The sequence below is a fragment of the Lutjanus erythropterus genome, chromosome 14, assembly GCF_056507025.1.
Source record: "Lutjanus erythropterus isolate fLutEry1 chromosome 14, fLutEry1.hap2, whole genome shotgun sequence".
NCBI lineage: Eukaryota > Metazoa > Chordata > Actinopteri > Lutjaniformes > Lutjanidae > Lutjanus > Lutjanus erythropterus.
In genome coordinates this window covers 9752988-9776752 of record NC_139330.1, presented here as the reverse complement: position 1 = coordinate 9776752, position 23765 = coordinate 9752988, and the positions used below count along the sequence as shown (strand labels likewise).

Sequence of the window (23765 nt, the reverse complement as noted above, 5' to 3'; positions counted from 1 at the left end):
CAGGAGATTTTATTTGGGTGCCTGAATAATTAAAGGATTATGGAGGAAATTCTGCAAATTTAAGATTAATATTGGGAGCACAAGCATTTATAAAGCTTTTTAAAATGCGTATGTTGTTGTACTGATCACTGTTAACTCCATCCAAATGATGGTTTGTCATTTTTAAAAAAGTGGATCCCCAGAAAAAAAAAAGTTTGGGAAACAGTGGGCAAAACAATTTCGCCATACTCAGTATTGTGGTAATCCAAAAGTAGCAGAAAGTAATCAAGTTACATTACTTTAACATTGGTTGCTGATACATTATTCAACGGGTAATTAGTTATTGTATCAGAATACATTTTTAAAGTAACCCTCCTGACCCTGGCTATAACAAAACCCTCCCGTCCACATACTGTTTTCATAATGGGCCACTTGAAGAAACACTCAGACTGTTTGCTCAGCCAGTCAGAGGTCCTCGCTGTGTTGACTATTATTCTGCTCTCTACAGGGTGGGCTATTTCACTGGAGGTATCAAATGATCACCTATTCTGTTTTCCCTTGAGTGGATGTAGTGGTCAGAGCATCAATGAGCTACTGTGGAGGTGCGGGCCTCTGACACGCAACCAAAAAGGGGAAGCTGTCAATCATCTACGAGGTTTAAAACCACCTCAATAATGCTCTGTCTTCTGTCAGCGTGAAAATTTAAAGCACGTCTTGTACATATGATAATCGCTCTCTGCTGTAATCACAGGTTATTTTAACAGTAATTACTTGTAAGAATGTTAATATGAGGTGATAATTCAACCACCTGTGGGCATTTATTTTATATTCAGACATGTAGGTTGAAAGGTGAGGAAGTAACATGACTAAATGATCTGTCATACAGGCCGCTTGTTTACCGTGCAGGATGCTCTCAGTGGAGGGTAAACAGAGAAAAAAAAAGGTGATGACTAAACCCTCACCCCTAACCCGCTTCATTCCTGTCTGGCATCATGAAAGAAGCTCTTCAGTCATGACAAGTTCAAAAACACACTCCCCCGTCCAACATCTCTCCCCTGAGGAAAAAGAGAGCAGTCCTAGGTGTGGTTGTGTTTTGCATGTTGAGCTCTTCCCCCCCTCCTCTCTACTTCTTCTCATGATAACTTCAAACAGCGTGGAAATGAAACTCCTTAATTAATTGCAGGAAAATGTTTGCATTTGCAGAGTCTGTAAACATCTGCAGGAGCAGATGATGCAGCTGCCGGGCCACATAAACCACAGGCAACACCACCAGCTGACCATAGGAAGGGCCTTTGGGAGAGAGGTGGGATTTAAGGCAGATTTTTCAGAGCGCACCGAAATAAAGGCTGACCACAAGCATTTACTAACTCGAAGCAGCCATGCCCTGACAGCTGGTGACCCCTGCCGGAGCTGAGTCTCCACCCCTGTTATTAGACGGTGGCTGGTTGTAAGGGTCTTTGATAAATGTAGCTTCATTTATCAACACTTCTCTCTGAACATGTACATGCACGAACACACAGAGGCTCCTATAAGTGTAACTATCAGACAAACCCCAAAACTGCACACTTAATCCAATCTGTCACTCAACCTGACAGTCAACACAGCAGAACATAGACTTTATTATTTCCATTAATAGCAATTTACTGCATTCCATACATCTGTGGTTGCAGGCTAAACATCGGCTCATTCTAGATGCAGTTTGGGCCATAGAAAGCGAGGACAGCAGCGCCATCTACCTGCAAATGTGAAGCACGTAGAGAAGGTTCACACTGTAAAGTATTTGCTCGTCTGATATAAATTAGAGGTGAGTTGCATGCATACTGTATGTCGTTAGTGTGCAAACTATACCACAGCTTCTGAGCAGCTCACTCTTTTGCATCATCCCAATACAGCGACATAAAAATTACATTTGTAATGGTGTCTGCACTGATCTGAGACAGCTGCAGCTGCACTGGCTTCCTGTGTGTCAAAGGATAAATTTGAAAATCCTGCTCCTCCTTTAAAAAGTACTAAATGACTGTTGGCCTAAATGTGTGATTTACTTGTATGTCATGCGGCGCCCAGACCCCTCAGGTCATCTGGAAGAGGTTTACTCAGCGTTTCCAGGATCAAAACCGAGCAAGGTGAAGCAGCGTTTAGCTTCTCTGCTCCCCACCTGTGGAACAAACTTCCTGAACACCTGAGGTCTGCTGAACCTGTCAGTTCAATTAAATCAGGGCTTTAAACATTATTGTTTACTGCAGCTTTCCAATGAAGGAGATACATAACTTCTTGTTAAAGTGCTCTTTTCTTAATATCTGTTTGCTCTTTTCTCTTAAATGCAATTCCAATATTCTTTTAATGTTTTACTTTAACTTATTTCTATGTTCCTGCAAAGCAAATATATATGCTAACTATGTTGTAGTGTATATCGAAGTAAGTTACTCACATTGCCAGTTATTAGTTTTGTTAATGGTGACTTAACTTTTTTTAAAATGATGATTTACTGATAATTTATTTTTTATGTTTTTTTATTTACATTGAAAATAGCGGGTCAACATTTTGAGTGAGTGCTTCTATTACTGTTTTTGTAGTGGTAATTTGATTTGACCTGTTTGAACTGCAAATATGTAAAAAAAAAAAGTAAAATTTGTTTTATTTGCATTGAAAACATAATGAGATGTGTAAATAGAAACAAAGAATATTTGCTGAACTCAAATTTTTGTCTGTATTCCCTTTTAAGTATAAAATGCAATACATAAGTAACCCAGAAGAATTCAGATTAGATTGCATTCTTTTGTAAACCAATAGATGATGTTACTAATTACAAAAAATCTATGTAATCGCTGCTCAGATCCTGTGAAACTGGCTTAATATGAGTTACCATAAATAACAGTGATGTAACATGTTCGCTCTTGGGGAGCAAGTGAATAAAAAAAGAGTTAACCACTCATCTGTGCATGATATTGAAGTTAGTACCTGATTTAAAAGTAAATGAAAAATGAAGCTGGAGTGACTTTAATGAATGTGTTTATTGATACATGATGAAAGTGGGAAGCTATTACAATTCTGATCAATGAAATACTTTTCAACTAAATGGCATAATTCTTGACAAAAAAAAAAGAAAAAGATTTGACCAACACTTCATTAGGTCTCCAACTTTCAAATACAGTCTAAGTATCTGTATCTACAAACTATAAGAACAAATGGAAAAAACTTTCTTATAATACAAAAGCACCCATGCTGGTAAATCTCCCAATAATTGTCACTCTTGCATGTGTGCACGTACAGTGCAGCACTTGGTGATCAATACCATCAACACGTCAATGCATCAGAGAACTAATAGATGTGCAAAACAATCTAAATCAGTGAGTTTATGTCAGGATTTACAGAAACTTGCTGCCCCCTAGAGGCAAGAAAAGACCACTTGTAATTTTGCAGGACATTCTCAAGAATAAATAATCAAATTTCAAGTAGCAAGACAGTGTTTTAGGATTGTAATTAGTAAGAAAGTGAAGAAACTCATACAAATCTTACTAGCAGAGCCTTCCCATAAAACAGGAAATGTAGCAATGTTTCCAAATGTCATAATATTCATACATTATAGCTTTACCAACCTACAAAGGGTTTGTTCCTGGTTCTTTAGTTCATTTGTCTTAATGACATTTTGTACCCGTAGATTGAAACAGAGTAATACATTGTTAGTCACCTTTTTTTTTGTTTTTTACAAGTGAAAATGAACAATCAAGATCAAAAAGCTGTTGTGTCACCAAAATCTTTGTTCCATTTGGTATACATAGAAAGAGTCGCTGGGCTAACACTGGGCTTAATGCGCTTCAGGGAATCCTCAAAGTCTTTCATCTTGATGTTACGCATCTGTGAATACACACAAAAGAGCACAACTATAAAGACAATGTATAAACTGTTACATTATCGTTATCTTTGAATGAGCCCTTCATATCTGCAGAGTGCGTGGTTCCTCCTTCCACTGAGGCCGCCATGTTACATCATCAGGTTTCTAGTCAGAACGGTCAAACTAAACACCGGCTCTAGATGGGACCTTTCGTGTTTTGTCCAGGTTTCGTGGCCACTGTAGGCTTTTCTACATGCTTGGGTCAGACAAGGTGTTTGCAGTCTGCAAGATCACCACTAGCTGCAACTAAATCCTACACACTGGTCCTTTAAATAAGCATTAAGGAAAAAACATAAAGCATATGTACACTCAGAAATAACAGTTCCAAGAGGGATCTGCCTAAAGAGCTCGGGTTCTGCCCAGAACCATTTTCCTTTTTCTTGAAGAAAGAGTTTGTCAAGGGTTCTTTGTATGACACAGGGCCCTATCTTACGCTGATCTACCGATGATTCTAGCTGTAAACCTTATGTTGAATTCTTGGTAAAACTCTGAAAGGGTTCCAAGTGTTAATAAATAATTCTAGCAGTAACCATGAAGGGTTTTCCTTTGGTGGACGAGTAGAAGAACCCATTCTGGTTCTAGTTAGCATGTTTATTGTACTGTTGTGAGTACTTTAACAGCATTACCTCACTAGCAGCCATACGTCGGACTTGCTCTGGTCCCAGCTCTGCAGGAGAGGATTTTCACATGTAAAAGAAGCTGATTTACTTCATCAAAGAGGCTCAAATATACACAAACCATATGATAATGTTAGGAAGACATCTTACCTCTAATTGGCCCAAGTGCAGCATCTTTGGCTAATGACGTGAGATCACTTCCTGAATATCCATCAGTCAGTCTAACAAGTTGCACATCCAGGAATTAATACAAGTTAATGCAAAAATAATGCAGTAAAGGCAGCATGGCAGGTAATCTGAAACTCACTTTGCAAGAGTGGACAGCTCATTCTGGCTCAGTGGATTCCCATGTTTTCCCAAAAGATTTTTCAGCAGAGTGAATCTTGTCTGGAGAGACAAAAAGTTTAAAGCTAACAAAGATCACTGACCAGAAGGTAATTTAACTGTAATGTAATGTAATAATGGTACCTCTGTATCCGGCAACGCCACATAAACCCTTTTTGCAAAGCGCCTGTAAGATAAACACAAAAGAAGAGTTGCAGTGAGCTTCTACAAAAAGAAATACATCATCATTGTGCAGCGTGTAGCAGAGTTGCATCATGTACCTCAGCACTGCCTCGTCGAGCTCCTGAGGCCTGTTGGTCGCCCCCATTACAAGCACCCTGTCGTCCCCTCCTGACTGCACCTGAATCAAAGAAGCGCTGTTGTGAAAATAACACCAAGGCTCTCTGAGAAAACACTGACCTAAACACTCCACAGCTGGTTCACAATCAAATTTCAGAAATTTCAGGGGCACTCTTACCCCGTCAAACTCAACGAGGAACTCGGTTTTTAATCGACGAGAGGCTTCGTGTTCTCCCTCCCTCCGTTCACAGAGCAGGCTGTCAACTTCGTCTGAATGTAAAAGAAAAACAAAACGAGGACATTTAGGAGATAAAAGTTGGCGTCTGAGGCACGTTTAGTCCATGAATGAAGTAATACAAACCAATAAAGATGACAGAGGGCTGTAATTCTCTGGCAACTGCAAACAGTGCTCGTACAAGCTTCTCTCCCTCTCCCACCTGTGACAGTTAAGACACAGTTAAAGCTAGACTGAATTTAATGTACTGTGGAGAAGCTATTGAGATGTGCAGCAAACTGTGAGAGATTTGTGTAGTAATTTCAGTAGTAACGAGTAGAGTTTTTGTGACGTGACATAATGACTTTCTAAATCACTGCATGATTATTACTTCATTATTTCTGTCTGGTAGTAGTTAAGCTGTCAAGACACTACTGCTTTACTACACAGGCTTTTAAATATAATAATGAAGAGGCTTTACTCCTAAGACTCTCGGAGAGTCTTCTGCTTTGCTACAGAACTCTACCTTGTGTATTATGAGCAGTACATAAACAATCCTTTCATGTCACTACATAGCCACTATTACACAAATGGGTTTTGTGCAGTGACACAGTAGTACTTTTAATGAGGTAAAAAAAAAAGAGCAGTCAAAATGTTTTCTTACATATTTCGAGGTCAGACTGGCGGCGCTGATGTTGAAGAACGTGGCTTTTGATTCTGCTGCGACTGCTTTGGCCTTGTGAGAGGAAGCAGAGGCCTTGATTAAACTGATAACACTGAAGAAACATTATCAGGAGCTACATGCAAATCATAAAGCACAGCTTGATCTGAATGAATTGGTTTGTCGTGTTAGAAACTTACCAGCATGGTTTTACCATTTCCAGGCGGGCCAAATAAAAGCAAGCCACGTGCCGGAGCTCTCAGGCCAGTGAAGAGCTGAATGACAAAATATGAAAAAGCCTTAAATGTAAATCTGAAACAGGAGAAATATAGACAGAAAAGACAAACTGTTTGTAAGTGATCACCTCTGGTCTTAAGGCTGGGAGGATGACAATCTCTTGGAGTGCTTGTTTGGCCAGTTTCTGTCCCGCGATGTCTTCAAAGGACACAGACGCTCCACTGCAGTGAACACAGAAAGCTACTTTAACAGCAGCGTCGCATTTTCCTTTAATTTTCACTCCACTGACAGCAAAGTGTAAAAAAAAAACCCAAAAAAACATTGCCTCTAAATACCTGTCAACAATTTCATTCAGAATCAAGTGGGCTAGTTTGCTGTCCACATTCTTGAGGTTTTTCATATCCCTCTTTGGAGGCTGTTTCACACCTGCAGGTTTTCCATTTTGAGATTTTGCCACCCGTGGAGTCGCCTTATCAGGAACAAAAACATCCAGAAAACATTAGATACATCATGAGAATCAAACATCGTGACACAGCATATAACTGGACCAGGGCTGGAAACTTTGCATTTTATTAAATAATTACTAATCCATAATCGATTAATCATAATTGTGAATTTAATATTCCATGGCTCTGAATTGACTAAATCTAACTGACATCACTATTATCACAACAACAACAAGTAACAGTTCTGACACTTCAAATGCTCATTTATTTTTTTTTAATAATCAATAAATTTCACAAATATTTTCTGGCTTTTATAAACCATTTTACCTCAGAATCTCAATAAAATTCTGTGACATATTCTGTAAAATCAGACGTTCTGCTAATATACACCAATACTGATACAGACTAATAAAGCTATAATAGGCCTCTGTTGGCCCCAGTATTAATTGTGCATCCCTTATTTTTCATCTGTTAAATTATTCACTGCAATTAATAAATTAATCATGGACATCTCTAAAGTGGACAAACATATGCAATAAAAAAAAATCACCTTTGGATCTGTGAGTCTGGACGGAGGCCTGACACCAGTGGAGGGTCTGATGTTGGTGGACGCACTTGGCTGGCTTTTAGGTGCAGGCTTTGGTTGTGGAAAAACATGACTGGAGGTCTTCTGGGGAGAACTCCTCCTTTTAGATGCCAGCGTCGCCTCTGTGAAACAAGAGCAGTATTGATCTTTGGCCTCTGCTCTGCTTACATAACAATGCTGTTTGTTAAAATTAGCAAACAGTGTCTGTACTTTAGGACGGCCCTGTGATAAGTGGGTCACAGGAGATTTTATCTGTGTCCCTACATGAATAAAACATTATGAATGAAATTCTGCAAATTTAAGAAAGTTGCAGTACACCTCTTATTTAGCATTTAAAATGTGTCTATTGTTTTACAGATGAGAATTAAAAACAAGATCCTCTTAATTCCGTCTAAATGCACTTATTTTGTCTTATTTATGAAGCAGGCAATACAAAATACCAATTAGTGGAATTATCAGTTTTGCGTTGCTTTTTTCAGATTCACTGGGGAAAAAAATTAAAATCATGATGATGTGAAATTTCTTGAAGTCTGTACCAAACAAACATGTTTTATTTTACCTGGAGAACAAGATTTTTAGGTCGGCTCACCTACGCAGCATTACAGTACCTCATTATAATGACGTCTTCACATACATTTTCCCTTTTTCAAAAAAGAAAAGGCAATTTGGTTCTGGTTCTGCAGGGAAAAAAAGTTTGGCAAACACTGCTTTAGGATGTCAAACAGCCAAGATGCCACTCACCTAAAAGGGCAAGCCTATCTTTTGCCATGGTGAGATTGGCGACCATTTTATCTTGAAGTCTCTTTGCTCTGTCATAATGATCTCCTGCAAACAAAACATAAAAGTATGAGAACAAAGCATGTCAACAGTGCACGTACATCTTTTTACAGGAGTGGAAGTAACTAATTACAAACATTCAAGTCACTGAAATTAAGTAGTTTTTTGTAGGTCTGTACTTGCACTGAAGTATACATTGCACTATGTAATCTACTTAGTTACTTTTAAAAACATGTTTGAGTACTGAGTACAATTTTAATCAATATGCAAACCCTATCCGATCACAAATGAACCAATGAAAACTATGCCATGCATACAAAAAACAAAGAAAAAGCTGCAGCAGCACAGATTTGGAGTAAAAATATTAGTGATTAATTGCTGTTAAGAATTAAACCGATTAAAAATGTATTCATGGATATTTAATCAATAGGCATGGCAGTAAAAATTTTCAGTAGTCTTTCCACCACTGTGTGTTTATATTCATGTTACCTTGTCCCGTGAGCTCCACTGCGATGCCCCTTTCGAGCTCAGCGATCCCTTTCTTGTACCACTGCACCGCCTGCTCCTTTTCTCCTGTCATCACATAGAGGAGGAGGAGGAGGAAGAGGAAGAGGAGGAGAGAGTGTTTATCACAAGCTGTCACACACCACAACACATCAGCTAGTAGCTCCTAAACACAGCAAACAAACCTGAATCATCTTCGTCGATCCTTAACGCCTTCGATATATACTCAAACGCCTGCTTGTGGTAGTTTTTAATAACTTCTCCGTTGTCTTTGCTTTTACTCGCGTTCATTTTGTCCGACCTTACTGTCACGTTACTGTCTCCTGCTTCTCCGTTGTAACTCCCGAGTTTAGCCACTTAGCTCCCGAAGAGGAAAACGGTCAAATTTAGCTTTTAAATCGCCATGTCAATCCGAAGTCTGTGGTCTATAAAACGACCCTTCGGTCACATGAATTGCAGTAATTCTGCAGCCTCATTAGTACAAAAACATCTCCACCGCTGGCTTCCGCTTCCCCGTGTGTACGTTTCGTAGCTTCTTCTTCTTCTCTGAGGTTCAGCGGCAGCTTCCATCCAATATAACTCACTACTGCCACCTTGAGGTTCTGTGGCCCTTCAACATCCATTTTCTTTAAAGCGTATTTTCAAGTTGACTCATCCTTTAAAAAAAAACAAAATAACCACTTCCTCCAGAGGTGGAAAGAGTACGGAACAACTGTACTCAAGTACAAGTACTGTTACATTGCTAAAATATTGATATTACTCAATTACGATTAAAAGTACAGATGTTAAATTATTAGTTACTTTTAACCGCTGACAATGCTGACAATTGATTAGTCATTAATAATTTAGCATGTTTTCCCTCATTTTCAACATTTTTCTTTTCTTTTCTTTTCTTTTTGTAATTTCATTTGCAATTTGCTGCCACATCTATTGATTACATATCCATGAGTACATTTTTATTGATTCTTAACAGCAATTAATCCATTAACTCCTAGTGTGAGCTGCTGCAGCGTTTTGTTTTGTTTTTCATTTGTATGTCATTGCTTACATTGGCCCATTTATGGTCAGATAACTAAGCAGATTACATAATGTAATGCATACTTAACTACAAGTAAAAACGCAGACTTGAAAATAAAAGTACAAGTACCCAAAGGAGCTACTTAATTACATTAATATAAGTATTTGTATTGTGTAAACTGCACAGTAAATTCAAAATGACCAACTTCCTGTTGGGTTTGGACTATGGTTTCAAGAGTCTGTTTGTATGTCTGGAAACGGTGCATGTACTCACCAGTCTTCATACATGTAGGTGAAACGTACTGACATGGCTACTTTGTTGATATTTTGTAGTTTGTAGCCATTTTGCCATATTCATACACAAGACCCACAGAATATGCAATTTTTCATACGCTGTTAAGCACGTTTGGGCCCGATTCATTGGGACAAAGAAATAAAGAAAAATAATAATTCCTTCAGATACGAAAGGGTCCTTGCACTGGTCAGTGCTTAAAGCAAGACAGAAATTGGCAGTAATCCATACATGTGGTCACTGATTAACATAATTTTAAAACAGAATTATTGAAATATTACTCAAAATATGCAACACTATAATAGTATACTTTCAAAATATTTATGAGTGCCAAATTGTCACTAATCAACATAATGTTGGCAATGATCAACATAAACTTGTAAACCTTGTTATGATTACAAAGATACTGCAAGAAAATGAAAATGGCAATGAGAGATTGTGGCAACAGCATTTTCAGTATTTTGAAATTACATATTTATGAAACTAGAACCATTGAAAGGGTCTCTGTTGCAGTTTGTGTGGGGTCAAGCTGTATAATGCCTGTACTGAATACTAAATTTTTCTTATGCTATTAGAGTTAATGGGAAACACCACTTTTCTCTTGAGAAAGGAGCAGACATGAATTTGGGCTGACAACCTTCAACTTGTCATGTGCACAGCATTTACAATTAAACAGTCATTGACACTTAATTTCTAGTTCTCGTGCTTCCTCCAACAATGCTCATACATTATGTATAAAAAGAGAATCCAAGACACAAGATGAATAAATAAATCCTGCCCACTGATTTGGCTCCATTGTCACACTGTACCCGCTCACCTGACGGGCAGTGCAATTCCACAATCAAACAATCATCTTAGTAACAGCTACGCCTCCTGGATTTCTCCACCAATCATGTTGTGCTGGTTGATCCAGTAACCAATCAAAATGCTTTGACGTCACCGTGATACCCGTTCCAGAGACGCCCCTTACCTGGCTCGACAGACAAACCAGTAATCCTCCGATCTTGGCTGTGACAGCTCTTGGTCTTATTATTGCCCCTCTGGCTGTTTCATATCGGCACATTGGAAAGATTTTTGTACTTTGTGCCTTCCCCAATTTGCATGATAACATCACCAGACTGCCCAACAGACTGACGTTAGCTGCTCCCTCCGGCTAAGTTATTAACCGGTACCAACATAACGTCCAGCTGACGGAACATTGAGCCTGTTAGCCAGCTAACTAAGCTAGCCCAGCTGTCTCTTTAGTCGAACTGCCCTTTGTCTTTTCAAGCAAGTTAGCTAGCTGGCGGTGTTTCTTCTCTGGGTTGGCTGACGCCGGCTTTTGCAAATTTACCGTTTTTGCCTGTCAAGAGCTAAGCGAACCAAGATAGGCGGCTTGGGAACCAAGATGTCGAACCGAGTGGTGTGCAGAGAAGCAAGTCACGCCGGGAGCTGGTACTCTGCTTCGGGTAACTGTCAACAGAGCACCGCTTGCGTTAGCATGCTAGCAATAGGCTAGCTGGTTGTTGTTTTTTTTCCCTCATGGTGGTGTGGTTTTGTTTGCTTTTTATTTTATCTAACTTTCATTATCTTTTTATTAGAAACTGTCGAATTCGTAGCTTGTCACAGCAGACGGTGATGGCTAACGTCAGGGTTTTAATGTTAATCCAGGAGATGAAAAGTCGGCTAGCTAGCGTTTAGCTTTTATTGACCCCCTCATCTCTGTTATCCCATTTGGTGCATGGTTGGTTTGAGCTTATTCAGCACTTTGTATTAGGATGGTTGATGGAAATGCTTCAAAACAAACTGACATCTGCTGCTCAGCGTTTTTTGACAAGCAATCAGAGCTAACAATCGCTAACTTGGCTAATATTGGAGAACTTCCTGGCCTAGTTGCTGTCTGGCTAGAATAGACATTTATCAAAACAGCCTGCAAGGAACTATTTTAATTTAATCTGCTGGACTTGTTGTGGTCTGTTTGTTCTGTGACTCCTTTGAGTGAAAAACAGAAATTGTCCCTGTCATGAAACAAAGGACTGGGCAGGGCAGGGCTGAAAATTGAAGGTTCATGTTGCACCCCTTCCCCCATTTCACAAGCTAGCCGTTAGTGTCTTGTTGTTAAACCCTGCAAGCTTGTCTGTTTATCCCTTTGACACTGTCCTTACTGCAGTGTTAGTAATAACCCTTTATGACAGTACATGTAATTAAGTGCTACAGAAACACTACTGATATTCATTTTGAATATTAAACAATATAATAAGCCATTTGTAGGCTGAGCTAATGTTACTCTGCTCCGAAGCAGATGTCCTTGTTTGTTTTTTACTAATTATACCTCTTGTTCGTTTTTCTTGCAGAATTGAATCCATAAGTCAGTAAACTATGTTTGATTTATGCTGATGGCACATTGGTAAAGCCTAATACTGTTAATTTGTACAGTAACATAGGCAGTGTGTCCCAGTTTATTTAACCTAAAATATATCTTATTTTTGACCTGGGCCAGGACACCTATGGTCAGATCTATCAGATTTAGATTTGCTTTAAAATGTTCAGCTTATAAAACAGGGTTCATACAGTTGTCAGAAATCTTTGAAAACACTTGAATTCTGGTGTTTCAAGCAGTGCTTGAAAGTGCTTGAAACTTTAATTGCATTACTTAAATAATAATTTGCCACCTGACTGAATAGTTCAGTAAAATAAGTTGCATATTGACTCAGTCAGGTTGCCAAGTCTACTTACAGACAGGTGATGCATTTTCAGACATGAAACTTTTTTGTTTCCTCTGATTTTTCAGCTTCCTGTAGAATGCTATCACAGAATATATTTTTACTTGTTTATATCCTGATTCAAGGTTGGGAAAAACTGTATCAGGTGTCATCAGAGATGGGTTTTTATCTGTGTAAAATATGGGGTGTCTTGTTAAGGCTAATTCTAGTTTATCTCTGTACAGATTATTACACTTTTGGGAATATTAGTTGGCCAGCTATTTTGATAAACGATTAATCATTTTGAGTCATTTCTTGTTTTGTTTTTTATAGAAGACCTATCCAAATTCTCTGACTTTAGCTTCTCAAATGTGAATGTCTTCCCAGTTTCTTTACTCCTCTATGACAGTAAACTCTATCTTTGGGACAAAACGGCATTTGAGGATGTTGTTATGGGCTTTAGGAAAAATTGAAGGACATTTTCTGACATTATCTGACATTTTATGAACCAAACAGCTAATATGTTAATTGAGAAAATAATTGACAGAAAAACTGATGATGAGAATAATGGTTAGTCTGAGCCCTATTTTGTATTGATCATACAATTTCTGTTATTTGCTAGTGCTGGTCTGCTGTGTTATTCTAAGGAAGTGCAGAATGATCAGTATAAATTCACAACTCCCCTTTAATCCAGAAATCTGAAATTAAAAGGTTTTCATACTTGTTTTGTTTTTAAATCTCTCCTTTTCAGGATCCCAGCTGAACGCACAATTAGAAGACTGGCTGTCCAAAGCACAGTCCACGATCAGACCTGCTAGAGCCATCATAGCACCGTAAGCACACGTGGACAAATGGGAAGGAAAATACAGTCTGAACATGTCAAAAGGTATCTCTGATGCTGTCTCATTCTAATTTGACATGTTATTGTCCGCAGGCATGCTGGCTATACCTACTGTGGTGCTTGTGCAGCACATGCCTACAAGCAGGTTGATCCCTCTGTTACGTAAGTCATTCAGTTTTCTTTCTTTATTCAACAAAATGCTCTGTATTACTGTTTGTTATCTTCAGTTTCCCCCCACAGAGTGAACAGATGTTAGTTTAGATAGTAGAGTATGGCGGTGTGCCTTTTGTGAGCAGAGTGAGTGAGATGCGGTTCTGTTGCCCTTCAGTCGTAGGGTGTTCATCCTGGGACCTTCACACCATGTGCCCCTCTCCCGCTGTGCCCTGTCACCTGCAGAAATCTATAGAACACCTCTCTATGACCTGAGAATCGACCAGAAGGGTATTTACTGTTTTCATTTATGAACTTGCAATTTCTCCTTTTTGAGTGTGTGTTTGTTTCCTGATCTCACATTATCACATGCTAACTTGTTAATTATGTAAGAAGGTACTTTACACGTCATGTCAGGGATTAAAGGGTAACTGCAATCTTTTCAAACTGGGTCCTGTTTTTTCCTTTTTTTTAAACATATTTTGTTGGGGTGTTATTCTGTAAATCCACAATTTGATTTGACTTTCAATTTTAAGGTAAGAATTAGATTTTTTGATTTATTTACACATTTTTTTTAGCACTGATCACTCTGCTATTGTTAGACCATGAAGTCTTGATTTGTAAAGATTAACAGATCATTAGTTTTATACCCTAACAGCTGTCATTGACATTTACATCAAATGCTTCTTTAATAGGAGGCCTTCATGGTCTAAAGTGTAATATAGCTGGTATGTTACGCTGTGAGTGTTTGAAGATTTTTTTTCTTTGCTCCAAGTCGGCAGAAGTAGGGACAGAAAAAAGATACTGTGATAATTGTGATTTTGCTAAATTCGACCAATTTTTGAATTAATAGTGAAATTGTGGTCCCCCTGATATTTGGGCTCTAAATGATTAATAGGTACAAAACGTTTTGGAATTAGTCCAGTAGATCGCCGCAGCAGGCAGCCACAAAATGGGCTGCAAAGTAATAAGTAATTTGAATAGAATTTTCAATGGTTGTTAGAGTAATCATAAATGAAACAGACATACACATGAGTAATAATTACCATATTTGCACAGGACAAACATGTCCATCAAAGTACATCCACTAAAAGAGCTTTTTTTGACAACTGACAGGCTCGGATTGTTATTCTAGGTTTCTGGTTGCTGGTCTATAAACCCATGCTGGGTTAGTTTGTGTTATTGTGTGACTTAGATGTGTTAATGGTTATTTCAGAACTGGACCAATCACAAACCTTTTTGTACCTATTCATCATTTAGACCCAAAAACATGTGAAAATAGGGCAAAGGTTTATAAAGACTGAAATTACCCTTTAACATAAAACCACAGATTGGATTGTTATTAAGGTTTGTTAAGTGTAGAATATAATGCTTGTCTTATGCCAAAAAAACAAATGAGACAAACACCTTTTCTCACAGAGCTATTTAACCTTTCGTCATTGTGATTGTTATAGTCTGGCCTAACCAGAGCTTCAGCATGTAGACCTCAAGTAGTCTTGGGAGGTGATACACTTTTAATCATCCTCCAGGGACCAGACCGTTCCCTGACTCCTAAGATAAAGGCTTCCTCAATCATGAGGTTGTGCTCAGCTAGAAACTTATCAGGATTCCCAATTTAAATAAGTGTGCAGCAGCTCCAAAAAGTACCCAAAATGAGTAGACATGGTCACGACAACATGCATAAATTTAAGTGAAAACCCTTTTGTTTTACAGTTTATGCTGACCTCTGGAAAACTGGGTTGTTTGAGCGGATGAGTCTGCAGACAGATGAAGATGAGCACAGTATTGAAATGCACTTGCCTTACACTGCTAAAGCCATGGAGAGGTAAGGCGCATAAGAGTGGTATTCATTGACACTTTCAGAGGCAACGTCCTCACAGAATGAAGCTTTTTCTGAAAGGTGCCCTGTGGAGATTTCTTCTAAACAAACTAAAGTTATGTTTACACTCAGTGTTTGCTTGTTAGCAGTCTTCCTCTTCTCTATCTTTGCTGCGTATCTTGGCATGTAAACGCCACCTGTAGATCAGTACAATATTGTGACACCATTGGCAGGAATGTGTATCGCGTGTGTGGTTGCACAAAATAGTGGAAACAGGGATCCACTCGTAGGCTGTGTTTGGAACAGCGTACTAACAGACTATTCATACTAAGTATCACGTAACATTAAAGGGACAGATCACCCCACAATACGTATTTTTTCCCCTAGCCTTTGGAGAAATTGGACTTCTCTCCAATAGAATGGGAATAAATGTCTCTTTCCAAAAATCATGACCCCCTTACTCAAGGTAATCCACAGACCTTGTTGTGAGCACTTTCATGTAGGAACTACTGTCTTTCTGCAGTAGAATATACCAAAACTACTTTAGAATCTACTGGAACTACTTTCATTCTACTATTAATCTTAGTATTAAACTATTAATTTTTTGCGTGTTCCCCCTTTTTAATTAAATCTGCCTTGAAATAATACAGAGAAATATGACACGGTTAAATAATTCATTTAGTAGGCAGTATTTAGAATTTATATATGCTAGTATATGATTCTGAACGCAGCCATAGAAAAACAGCCTATAGTGTCACTAAATCTTAACAAAACAAGAGGACAGAACAAGATGTTTTAAATCTGTTCCATCTCTTCATTGATTTTGTATACGTTCTGTAAACTAGGATCACATTGGAGCGGAGACACATGGAAAGAGTGATATGCATAATTGATACAGCCTTCTGTTAGGTTGGCAGGAGTCAAAGCAGGCTTTTTCTTGGTTTAGGAAATCAGGGATCATGTAGTATAAAGTGAACTGAGCACATTAGCTCAGTTCATATCATCTATACAAGTTTCACTTAAGGTGCAGCTCACCAGTGTCAACTTGTCATGTGGTAGGCTGGAGGTTTCCTGTTTATTTTCACTGATGGATGCACTATTAAACATGAATTAATGCAGACTATTTCCATCCGTTCCCCTTTGTGTTATAGCAATCAAGTTGTTAACTCAATAATCTGATGTTGCAGCCACAAAGACGAGTTTAGCATCGTCCCTGTGCTTGTTGGTGCCCTGAGTGAGTCGAAGGAACAGGAATATGGGAAGCTGCTTAGCAAGTACCTGGCAGACCCTTCGAACCTTTTCATTATCTCATCCGACTTCTGCCACTGGGGTAGGTACCGACAAATATTCAAGATGACACTCATTGTAGATGACTGTATCCAGCTGTGTACTGATGTTTGTTTCCCTTTTGAAGGTCAACGGTTCCGCTACACATACTACGATGACTCTCAAGGGGAGATCTACAGGTCTATTGAGCATCTTGATAAAATGGTAACCACTGAGATATATTTGATCCAAATGTCAGATGACTTGTGGGTTAAAGTGCGTGAAGAAAAGTTTTTGATTTATCATCAGCACATTTTAAATTAGACATTCATGTCACACTGAGCCAGACCCATAACACTGCTGAAGCTTGTTTTCTTGAACACACAGCATACAGGAATTACTGCTTTTTTAAAATAATAAGAAGATCAACTTTTCTAGAGATCACAAGGTAATTGAGCATAAATCAAACATAGCAAAACAAATCGAATGCAGTAATTATCCTTGTGTTTATATTATGGCATGGAAAAGCAGGTCAAAAAAGAAGTTTTGATGTGATTTCTCTAAGAAATAAGCGGCCTATAAAAGCAGACAGTCTATGCTTTCAGGACAGAGGGTCATTAAAGTTTTCTGACTCTTTGTTTCTCTGCCTGTGAAGGGGATGGGCATTATAGAACAGCTGGATCCCATGTCTTTCACCAACTACTTGAAGAAGTACCGCAACACCATCTGTGGGCGTCACCCGATTGGAGTGCTGCTAAATGTAAGTACCACAGAAGAAGAGCCTCACCAGGTGTATTGGTGTTTAACATAATGCAGCTGTGTTGATGGAGCTTCAGTTGACTGTTGGATAAGCTCCTTCCCCCTTAAGCTTTCCATTCTTGCACAAGTAGTTTATAATGATGGCTGTGGCAAAGTTAAAATCCAAAATTCTTCATAGTTTTTCTTACACAATGTTCTTTTTAGACAAAGTTCAACAAAAGGAGCTTCTCATTTGTAGCCAACAGCCTCTCATTTTTGGAATGTCAGCTGTTGCTGGATTTTATATTTCATGCTGGTACGTTTAGACAAGAACCTTGTAAGAGGATCCTAAACTAAATTTGCATTTGATGGCCACACACACACTGCATCGTGCTAAAAGACTGAGGCCAGAGCTACATGTCCTAAGCAAAAAGTTATCATCCTCGAGCAGAGCAGACAAACACCGTCTTTTGTGCTTTTGTTTTTGGTCATGTATGAAGTATTGCTCTTACTGCAGCCTCTTTCACACTAGGATTGGGTGAAATCTTAAAAATTGGTTGCCTGTATATTCACTCGTTTCAGCAGGGAGATGTGTGTGAGCTGCACATTTGCTGTGTTACATCCAGTAAAAGTTTATCTCTTTTGCTGAACTTAGGCAAACTTAATTGCCTTTTTAAATTATTATAAAACACAGTTTGTTCAGACATGACAGACAGAAACAAAATAAAATGTCTTGGTTAGTGTTTCCACTGTTCCAACAATCACCAGCTCTGGTCTGGCTGAAATAGATTCTTAATTCACCACATTAGATGTGAAAATATTTTGGCTCTACAAGCTGGTCTCCTCTCACGCGTTCTTGGCTCAGTGGGTGTGCACTGTGCTGCTGAATGAGAGGGCGTACCGGGCTCGAAATTAACTTTTTTTTTCCCTCAGTGTCCAGCAGCCGTCCAGAATTCTACTTTCACTCGTCCCAGACAAACAGCCAATGTCTAAAATATATATTTTTTTCCATTCAACATTATAAATATAGTTTAAATATAAATAAAAAGACAAAAATCGCCTCCAAAAAATAACTAACTTCTTAAAGTTTAAGCCACTTTAACATGGAGAAATCCAAAGCTCGACAGCTAAACTAATTAATTACTGGTATAATTACTAAGCTGTTATTGGGCAATCACTGTTTGGGGGAGTGAACAGTCAGCTGACAGTGAAGAGGAGTAAAACAAGATTTGTTAGTCATATAATAAACCTCCTGTCATGAGAATGGGACACGCCACGTTGTGTGAATCTGTGACTAAGTGGATGTTTGATGTTATTGTTTTGCAGGCGGTGGCTGAGCTGAGGAAGTCTGGTTTAGAAATGAACTTCTCTTTCCTGAACTACGCCCAGTCGAGTGAGTGCAGGACATGGGAGGACAGCTCCGTGAGTTACGCTGCCGGGGCGCTCATCGTTCATTGAGGTCGACTTTCGCAGGGGCCACTGCAGCGCCGTCACCCTGCCCTTACTATCTATCGCCATAACCTGACCCAGACACCCTCCCTCTCACCCCACCCCCCAATTACGCCCACTATTTGCAGGAAGGACCTAGACACTCGAAGCCAATACAGTCCTCTTTCCCTGTCTCCCTCTTTCTCCCTCTCCCTCTCTCTCTCTCTCTTTCTCTCTCTCTCTCTCTCAGCTCTCTTCTGCCTTTCTCCACCCTCCTCTCAGTTTGAAGTGTGTCTCAGAGCTTTTGGTTGAAACATTTTGTTTGAAGTGCAGTTTTGAGATTACGTAGGAGCAAGCAGTATGAGGAGATCGGTGGGAAGAGTGCGTTTAGTTTGGCTTGGAGTAAGCGTTGGGAGGGGAAATTTTATTTGCAAGGACTGTAGTTGTCCTCTTAGTCCGTTTTTGTTTTCCTGATTGAACGATGGATCTGAGTTGTAACAATGCAATCTTTACATTTGGACTCTTGGCGATCTGTGCTCATGTAATTTGCCTCAGAAAAGGAATGAAAATAAAACTGCAGATCTTATTGGAGAATATTGAAATGTTGCCAGATGAAAATGAAATGAGTGTTTTGACTGACTGCTTCAAGCTTCATGCGACTGAAAAGTGTCATAGGTAATTACTACCATTGCTCAACATATGTTGTAGTTGCTAACAAAAGGGCTACACCCAGTAAAGTTCACTAACCCCCCTACTGTACAAAACCAAAAACTTTATTACTCTAAGTTTATTAAATATTATCCTCTATTCATATTTTATTCCTTTTTATTTCTCCCTCTTTTAGTAGTTTTATTAGACCTGATAGTATTTACTCAAATAGTGTGTAGAGTCGAACAAAAGCAGTGTTGTCAGTTAAAGCCATCGACATGGATCGCCCAATAAATTAGTGTGTGCAACACTGCTCCCAGATTCCAATTATATTCTTGTAGCATTATAGATGTGTTTTGCGAGGTCCAGACTGCTGCTACAGATAGGGATGCACCGATACTGATACCAGCATCGGGTATCAGTCTGATACTGTGCTCACGTACTCGCTGCTTCAACACAAGTAATTTGATAAAACATCTAAAGATGCACGATGCTTTTCTTGGCTGCATCATCATCAGTGACAGGACTTGTGTTTTTCTCTCTTCAGCAACCGTTTGTAAAATTGTTTTAACAGTCCATAAAACAGAAACAAACTTAAAGTGCACCTGTAGACTGCAGCCATTGTCCAATAAGTCCCGTCAGGTGTGAACTAGTTGAATGCCTTGACTAATTAATCCAGAGACAAAGAAGAAAACACAGCTGCCACAATTCTGCAACGCTCTTTTCTTGAATGTTTATTCACCTGTTCATTTTCACCAGAATAGCATGGCAGCAGGGTAAACACTCTACTGTTATACTCATAGGTATCTTCGGCAAGGGGGATATGGAAGAAGTACCTTCAATACTACACGTGTGAATGTATAATTAAAATAATGGTTACAGTGCTATAAATGATAACCTTAATTCTGTAAGTCCAAATTCAAAAGTTTCAAATTCTGTTGTGGAATTATTACTGCTGAAATATGCTGCATACTGCACATAGTAAAGTATGAAAGCTTAAAAAGGAACACAAAATCAGCACAGTGAGTTAATACAAATAACCCAAAAATATAATGTGTACAGTAACCACGGTAACACCCGCAGCAGGAAAGAGGAACACTGTTGTTACATTTAGAAAGCGAGGAACATCTGATGAAAATAAAAGTCATTGTAAGAAGTGTAATGGCATTATTAAGTACTACTCGGTATCAGCAAGTACACACGTGTAAGTACTCGTACTCGGTCTGGAAAAAGTGGTATCGGTGCATCCCTAGCTACAGAAATGTAATCAAAGCTGGATATTGTGTAAATTACTCCCAACACTGACACCTCTAGTCTTTGTTTACACTGCCACCTTGAATCTGTAGTCGATGAATTATCAGTATAGGAGACCCGAGTGAAGATTTCTTGTTCGCTTGACTTTTTTGTTACACACTCAGTTCTGTAAGAGCAGCGAAGCTTTTGTTTTGGCCTGAACAAAGTGGCGAAGTGGTAGAAAAGGACTGGTTGAATTGTAGGAACTGTTATTGTATCTGTTTACTAGGTAGTAATTTACATGTTTGATTTAAGAATGCCAAAAATTTATCGGGAAGATCCGAGTTCTTCATCTTTATTTGAGGTTTCTGTGTTGCAGTTTTGTTGCCTCAGCGTATTGAGTTTACTTCAGAATTACTCCAGAGGCAGTAGCTAAAACACGTAATAGATGGCCTGAGTTTTAAGATCAGCACAATGTCATAATGCTTTGCTCGAAGGTTTACTAATCTAGCCAGAAAAGTGACAGTTGTTGCTCCCCGCACATTTTATTGGATCTGATTCTGTAAAAACAAAAAAAAAAGAATTTGTATTTTGAAACGTCAAGCATGAGGATCACAATTATTACGAAAAAAAGATAGTTTGTAGTGTGATGTAGACCTGCTGCCTGAAATATTCCTAATATTTCCATAGATTTACAAGCTGCATACAGAAGCTGATTCATAGTGGCAGTAAAGGCTTTCATTGACAATATGATATAGGCAGCACAATGTCTGCTGTCCTGTCGTTTGATATTTCAATATCACTGACTGACTTTTGCTGCTGAAGTCAAGTATTCCCACTTAAACGATGCAGTCCTCTTAACATCCCTCTTGGCACCATAAGAGGCGTCGCACTTAGCATTAAGCTACAATGTCTGGTTGAACCAAGTGGGCACAGACTGACGTTAATTTAAGGGAAACTAGTAAAGCATGACACACTGTGCTATTGTGCCTTTTATCACTGTTGCACATATACATTGAAAGCGTATTCTCACTTTTAGTCTTATTTTAGAATGTGTTCTTTGAGTTTTCTTTTTGTTTTTTTTCCCCCCACATGTATCCTTCCCCTTTTGCCTAGTGCCCAACAGTGTCTCCAGCTCACCTAGCACTCCAGGAGTGTGTGACCTGTCCCCTCCCTCATCATCTGTTGGTCTGAAATGGCACCAACTGTTATCTCCTTTCTCCAGCAGGGAGTGGTGTTCTGTTTTCTCCACCTCACCTCATTCCTGTAGAGAGACAAAGGCTGAACCTCAACACTGTTCGTTTTCTGTTAATGGATCTTTGTTTGTCTTTTAGAAATTGTTTTTGTATTATTTTTTTTCTTGCTTAGAGAAAAGGAACTTACACGTCACAAACCTAAAAAAAATATACTACTTAACTACTCCCTAAATGGAGTTATTTTTATCTCAGGTTCCACTGACAAAGCATCCCAAAAGGCTCTTCAGATGAGGCCGTGGATTCATGTTACAAAACAAGTAAAATGTACTGAAAAGCATGTCTGCTCTGGTGTCTTGTTCTTCAAGTATTTACAACCACACAGAAAACTTTTGACTTGGTGTATGCATTTCATTTTTTAATCACTGGATTTAATGAATATTTTTTTATTCCTCCAAAGCTGCACTGGATTAGTAGCCTGTTTTAATTTTAGCAATGCATAAGATGAAGCGTTTTTCAGCACAGACTGTCTACTAATGTAGACATCCCAGGTGTAATTATTTAGCTAATCATTATTTTCATTGTCGATTAATCTGCAGATTAATTTCATGATCGACTTAATCGTTTAGTCTATAAAATTATAAAAATAATTGTGACAGTTGCTCTTAACAGTTTTCAAGAGCCCAAATTGCTTTTTCCCATTCAATCAAAAGTCTAAAACCCAAAAAGTCTTTATTTACTGTCATAAATTAAAAATAAAATCAGCACATTCTCACGTTAAGATGCAGCAACCTGCAAATGTTTGATATTTTCTCTTGCAAAATGACTGAAACGATTAATGGATCATCAAAACAGTTGGTAACTAATCTTTCTAGAGCTGCAATGATTCATCGATTAGTATTTTGATAAGCTATTAATCGGTTTGAGTAATTGTTTTTCTGGTTTCTTTAGTCTTTTGTGACAGTAAACTATATGTTTGGGTTTTGGAAAAAGAAGACATAATCTTGGGCTTTGAGAAACACTGATTGACTTTTTTTTTCCTACCATTTTCTAACACTTTATGGACCAAACAATTAATCGATTAAATAATCAACAGATTGACTGTAAGTGAAAATAATTGTTAGTTGCAGACCTAAATCTTTTTTTTTAATTCTTTAGATCAGCTAATCGATTGATCTGTAATGAATTCTGTCTTCATTAAGTGTCACTTCACAGTGGAGACATTTAGAAATGTGACCAGCAGAGAGATCCAGGTGGTTTGAGTTAAATAGTAAAATTAACTTACTGTTTTTTTTTATTTCAGGAACTAAAAACTGTCCAGATAGTATTAAATATATATGTGTATGTATATACATTCAGTTTCTAGTTTATTAGGTACACCTAAAAGTAATGCAGTCTAATACAACAATCCTGTGATCAATTCTACCTTCATGAATGAATTATCCAGAGATGTGTTTCTGTCATTTAATCTACTCTCGTAGATTTTGATTGCGTGGACAAAATAATTGTTAAACACAATACAATTCAGCAGCACCACAAACTTTATCCTCTAAAATGATGAGAAAGTTGAGTCAACACCTCTGTAAAAACAGAGAATTAAATTCAAAGTGAAATATAAAAGTAAAAAGGTAATATTGCACCTGATAATGAACTCTTATTTTGCACATATTAGACCTAATATTGTACATGATATTAATACTGAAAAGTAAAGTTCATGAAGGGAGGATTTATTGCAGGAATCAGAAATACTTCATTGATTCCAGGGAGAGAATAGTCATATTACTGATGCACCCGTCTACAGTGTAAGAATATAGCATAGAGAAATTATAAGAAAATAAAAAGAATGTAAAAATATGTACATTCTACTACAATATATAACAGATAATATAGCAATAATGTGACAAAATATATACAATTAAGAA

The 23765-nt window shown here is 38.3% G+C and overlaps 2 protein-coding genes across 2 annotated transcripts; one reads left to right on the top strand and one right to left on the bottom strand.

Annotated features, from left to right (window-relative positions):
* Positions 1-2971: 2971 nt before the first annotated feature.
* LOC146315192 (spastin-like) lies at positions 2972-9085 on the bottom strand. Its single transcript, XM_084736278.1, has 16 exons — positions 8723-9085; positions 8523-8606; positions 7998-8081; positions 7221-7378; positions 6560-6693; positions 6352-6445; positions 6188-6262; positions 5991-6062; positions 5474-5549; positions 5291-5382; positions 5094-5173; positions 4957-4999; positions 4796-4875; positions 4639-4709; positions 4498-4538; positions 2972-3834 (listed from the first exon to the last, which is right to left on the bottom strand). The coding sequence occupies exons 1-16, from the start codon at positions 8826-8828 to the stop codon at positions 3709-3711; spliced, it is 1416 nt and encodes a 471-aa protein (XP_084592404.1). The 5' UTR covers positions 8829-9085; the 3' UTR covers positions 2972-3708.
* A 1739-nt stretch (positions 9086-10824) lies between these two features.
* Positions 10825-19371, top strand: memo1 (mediator of cell motility 1). The gene is made up of 9 exons (XM_084735703.1): positions 10825-11294; positions 13279-13360; positions 13462-13530; positions 13697-13809; positions 15232-15343; positions 16525-16667; positions 16752-16828; positions 17259-17363; positions 18668-19371. Exons 1-9 carry the CDS (start codon positions 11234-11236, stop codon positions 18797-18799), a joined length of 894 nt encoding a protein of 297 aa, XP_084591829.1. The 5' UTR covers positions 10825-11233; the 3' UTR covers positions 18800-19371.
* Positions 19372-23765: the final 4394 nt, after the last annotated feature.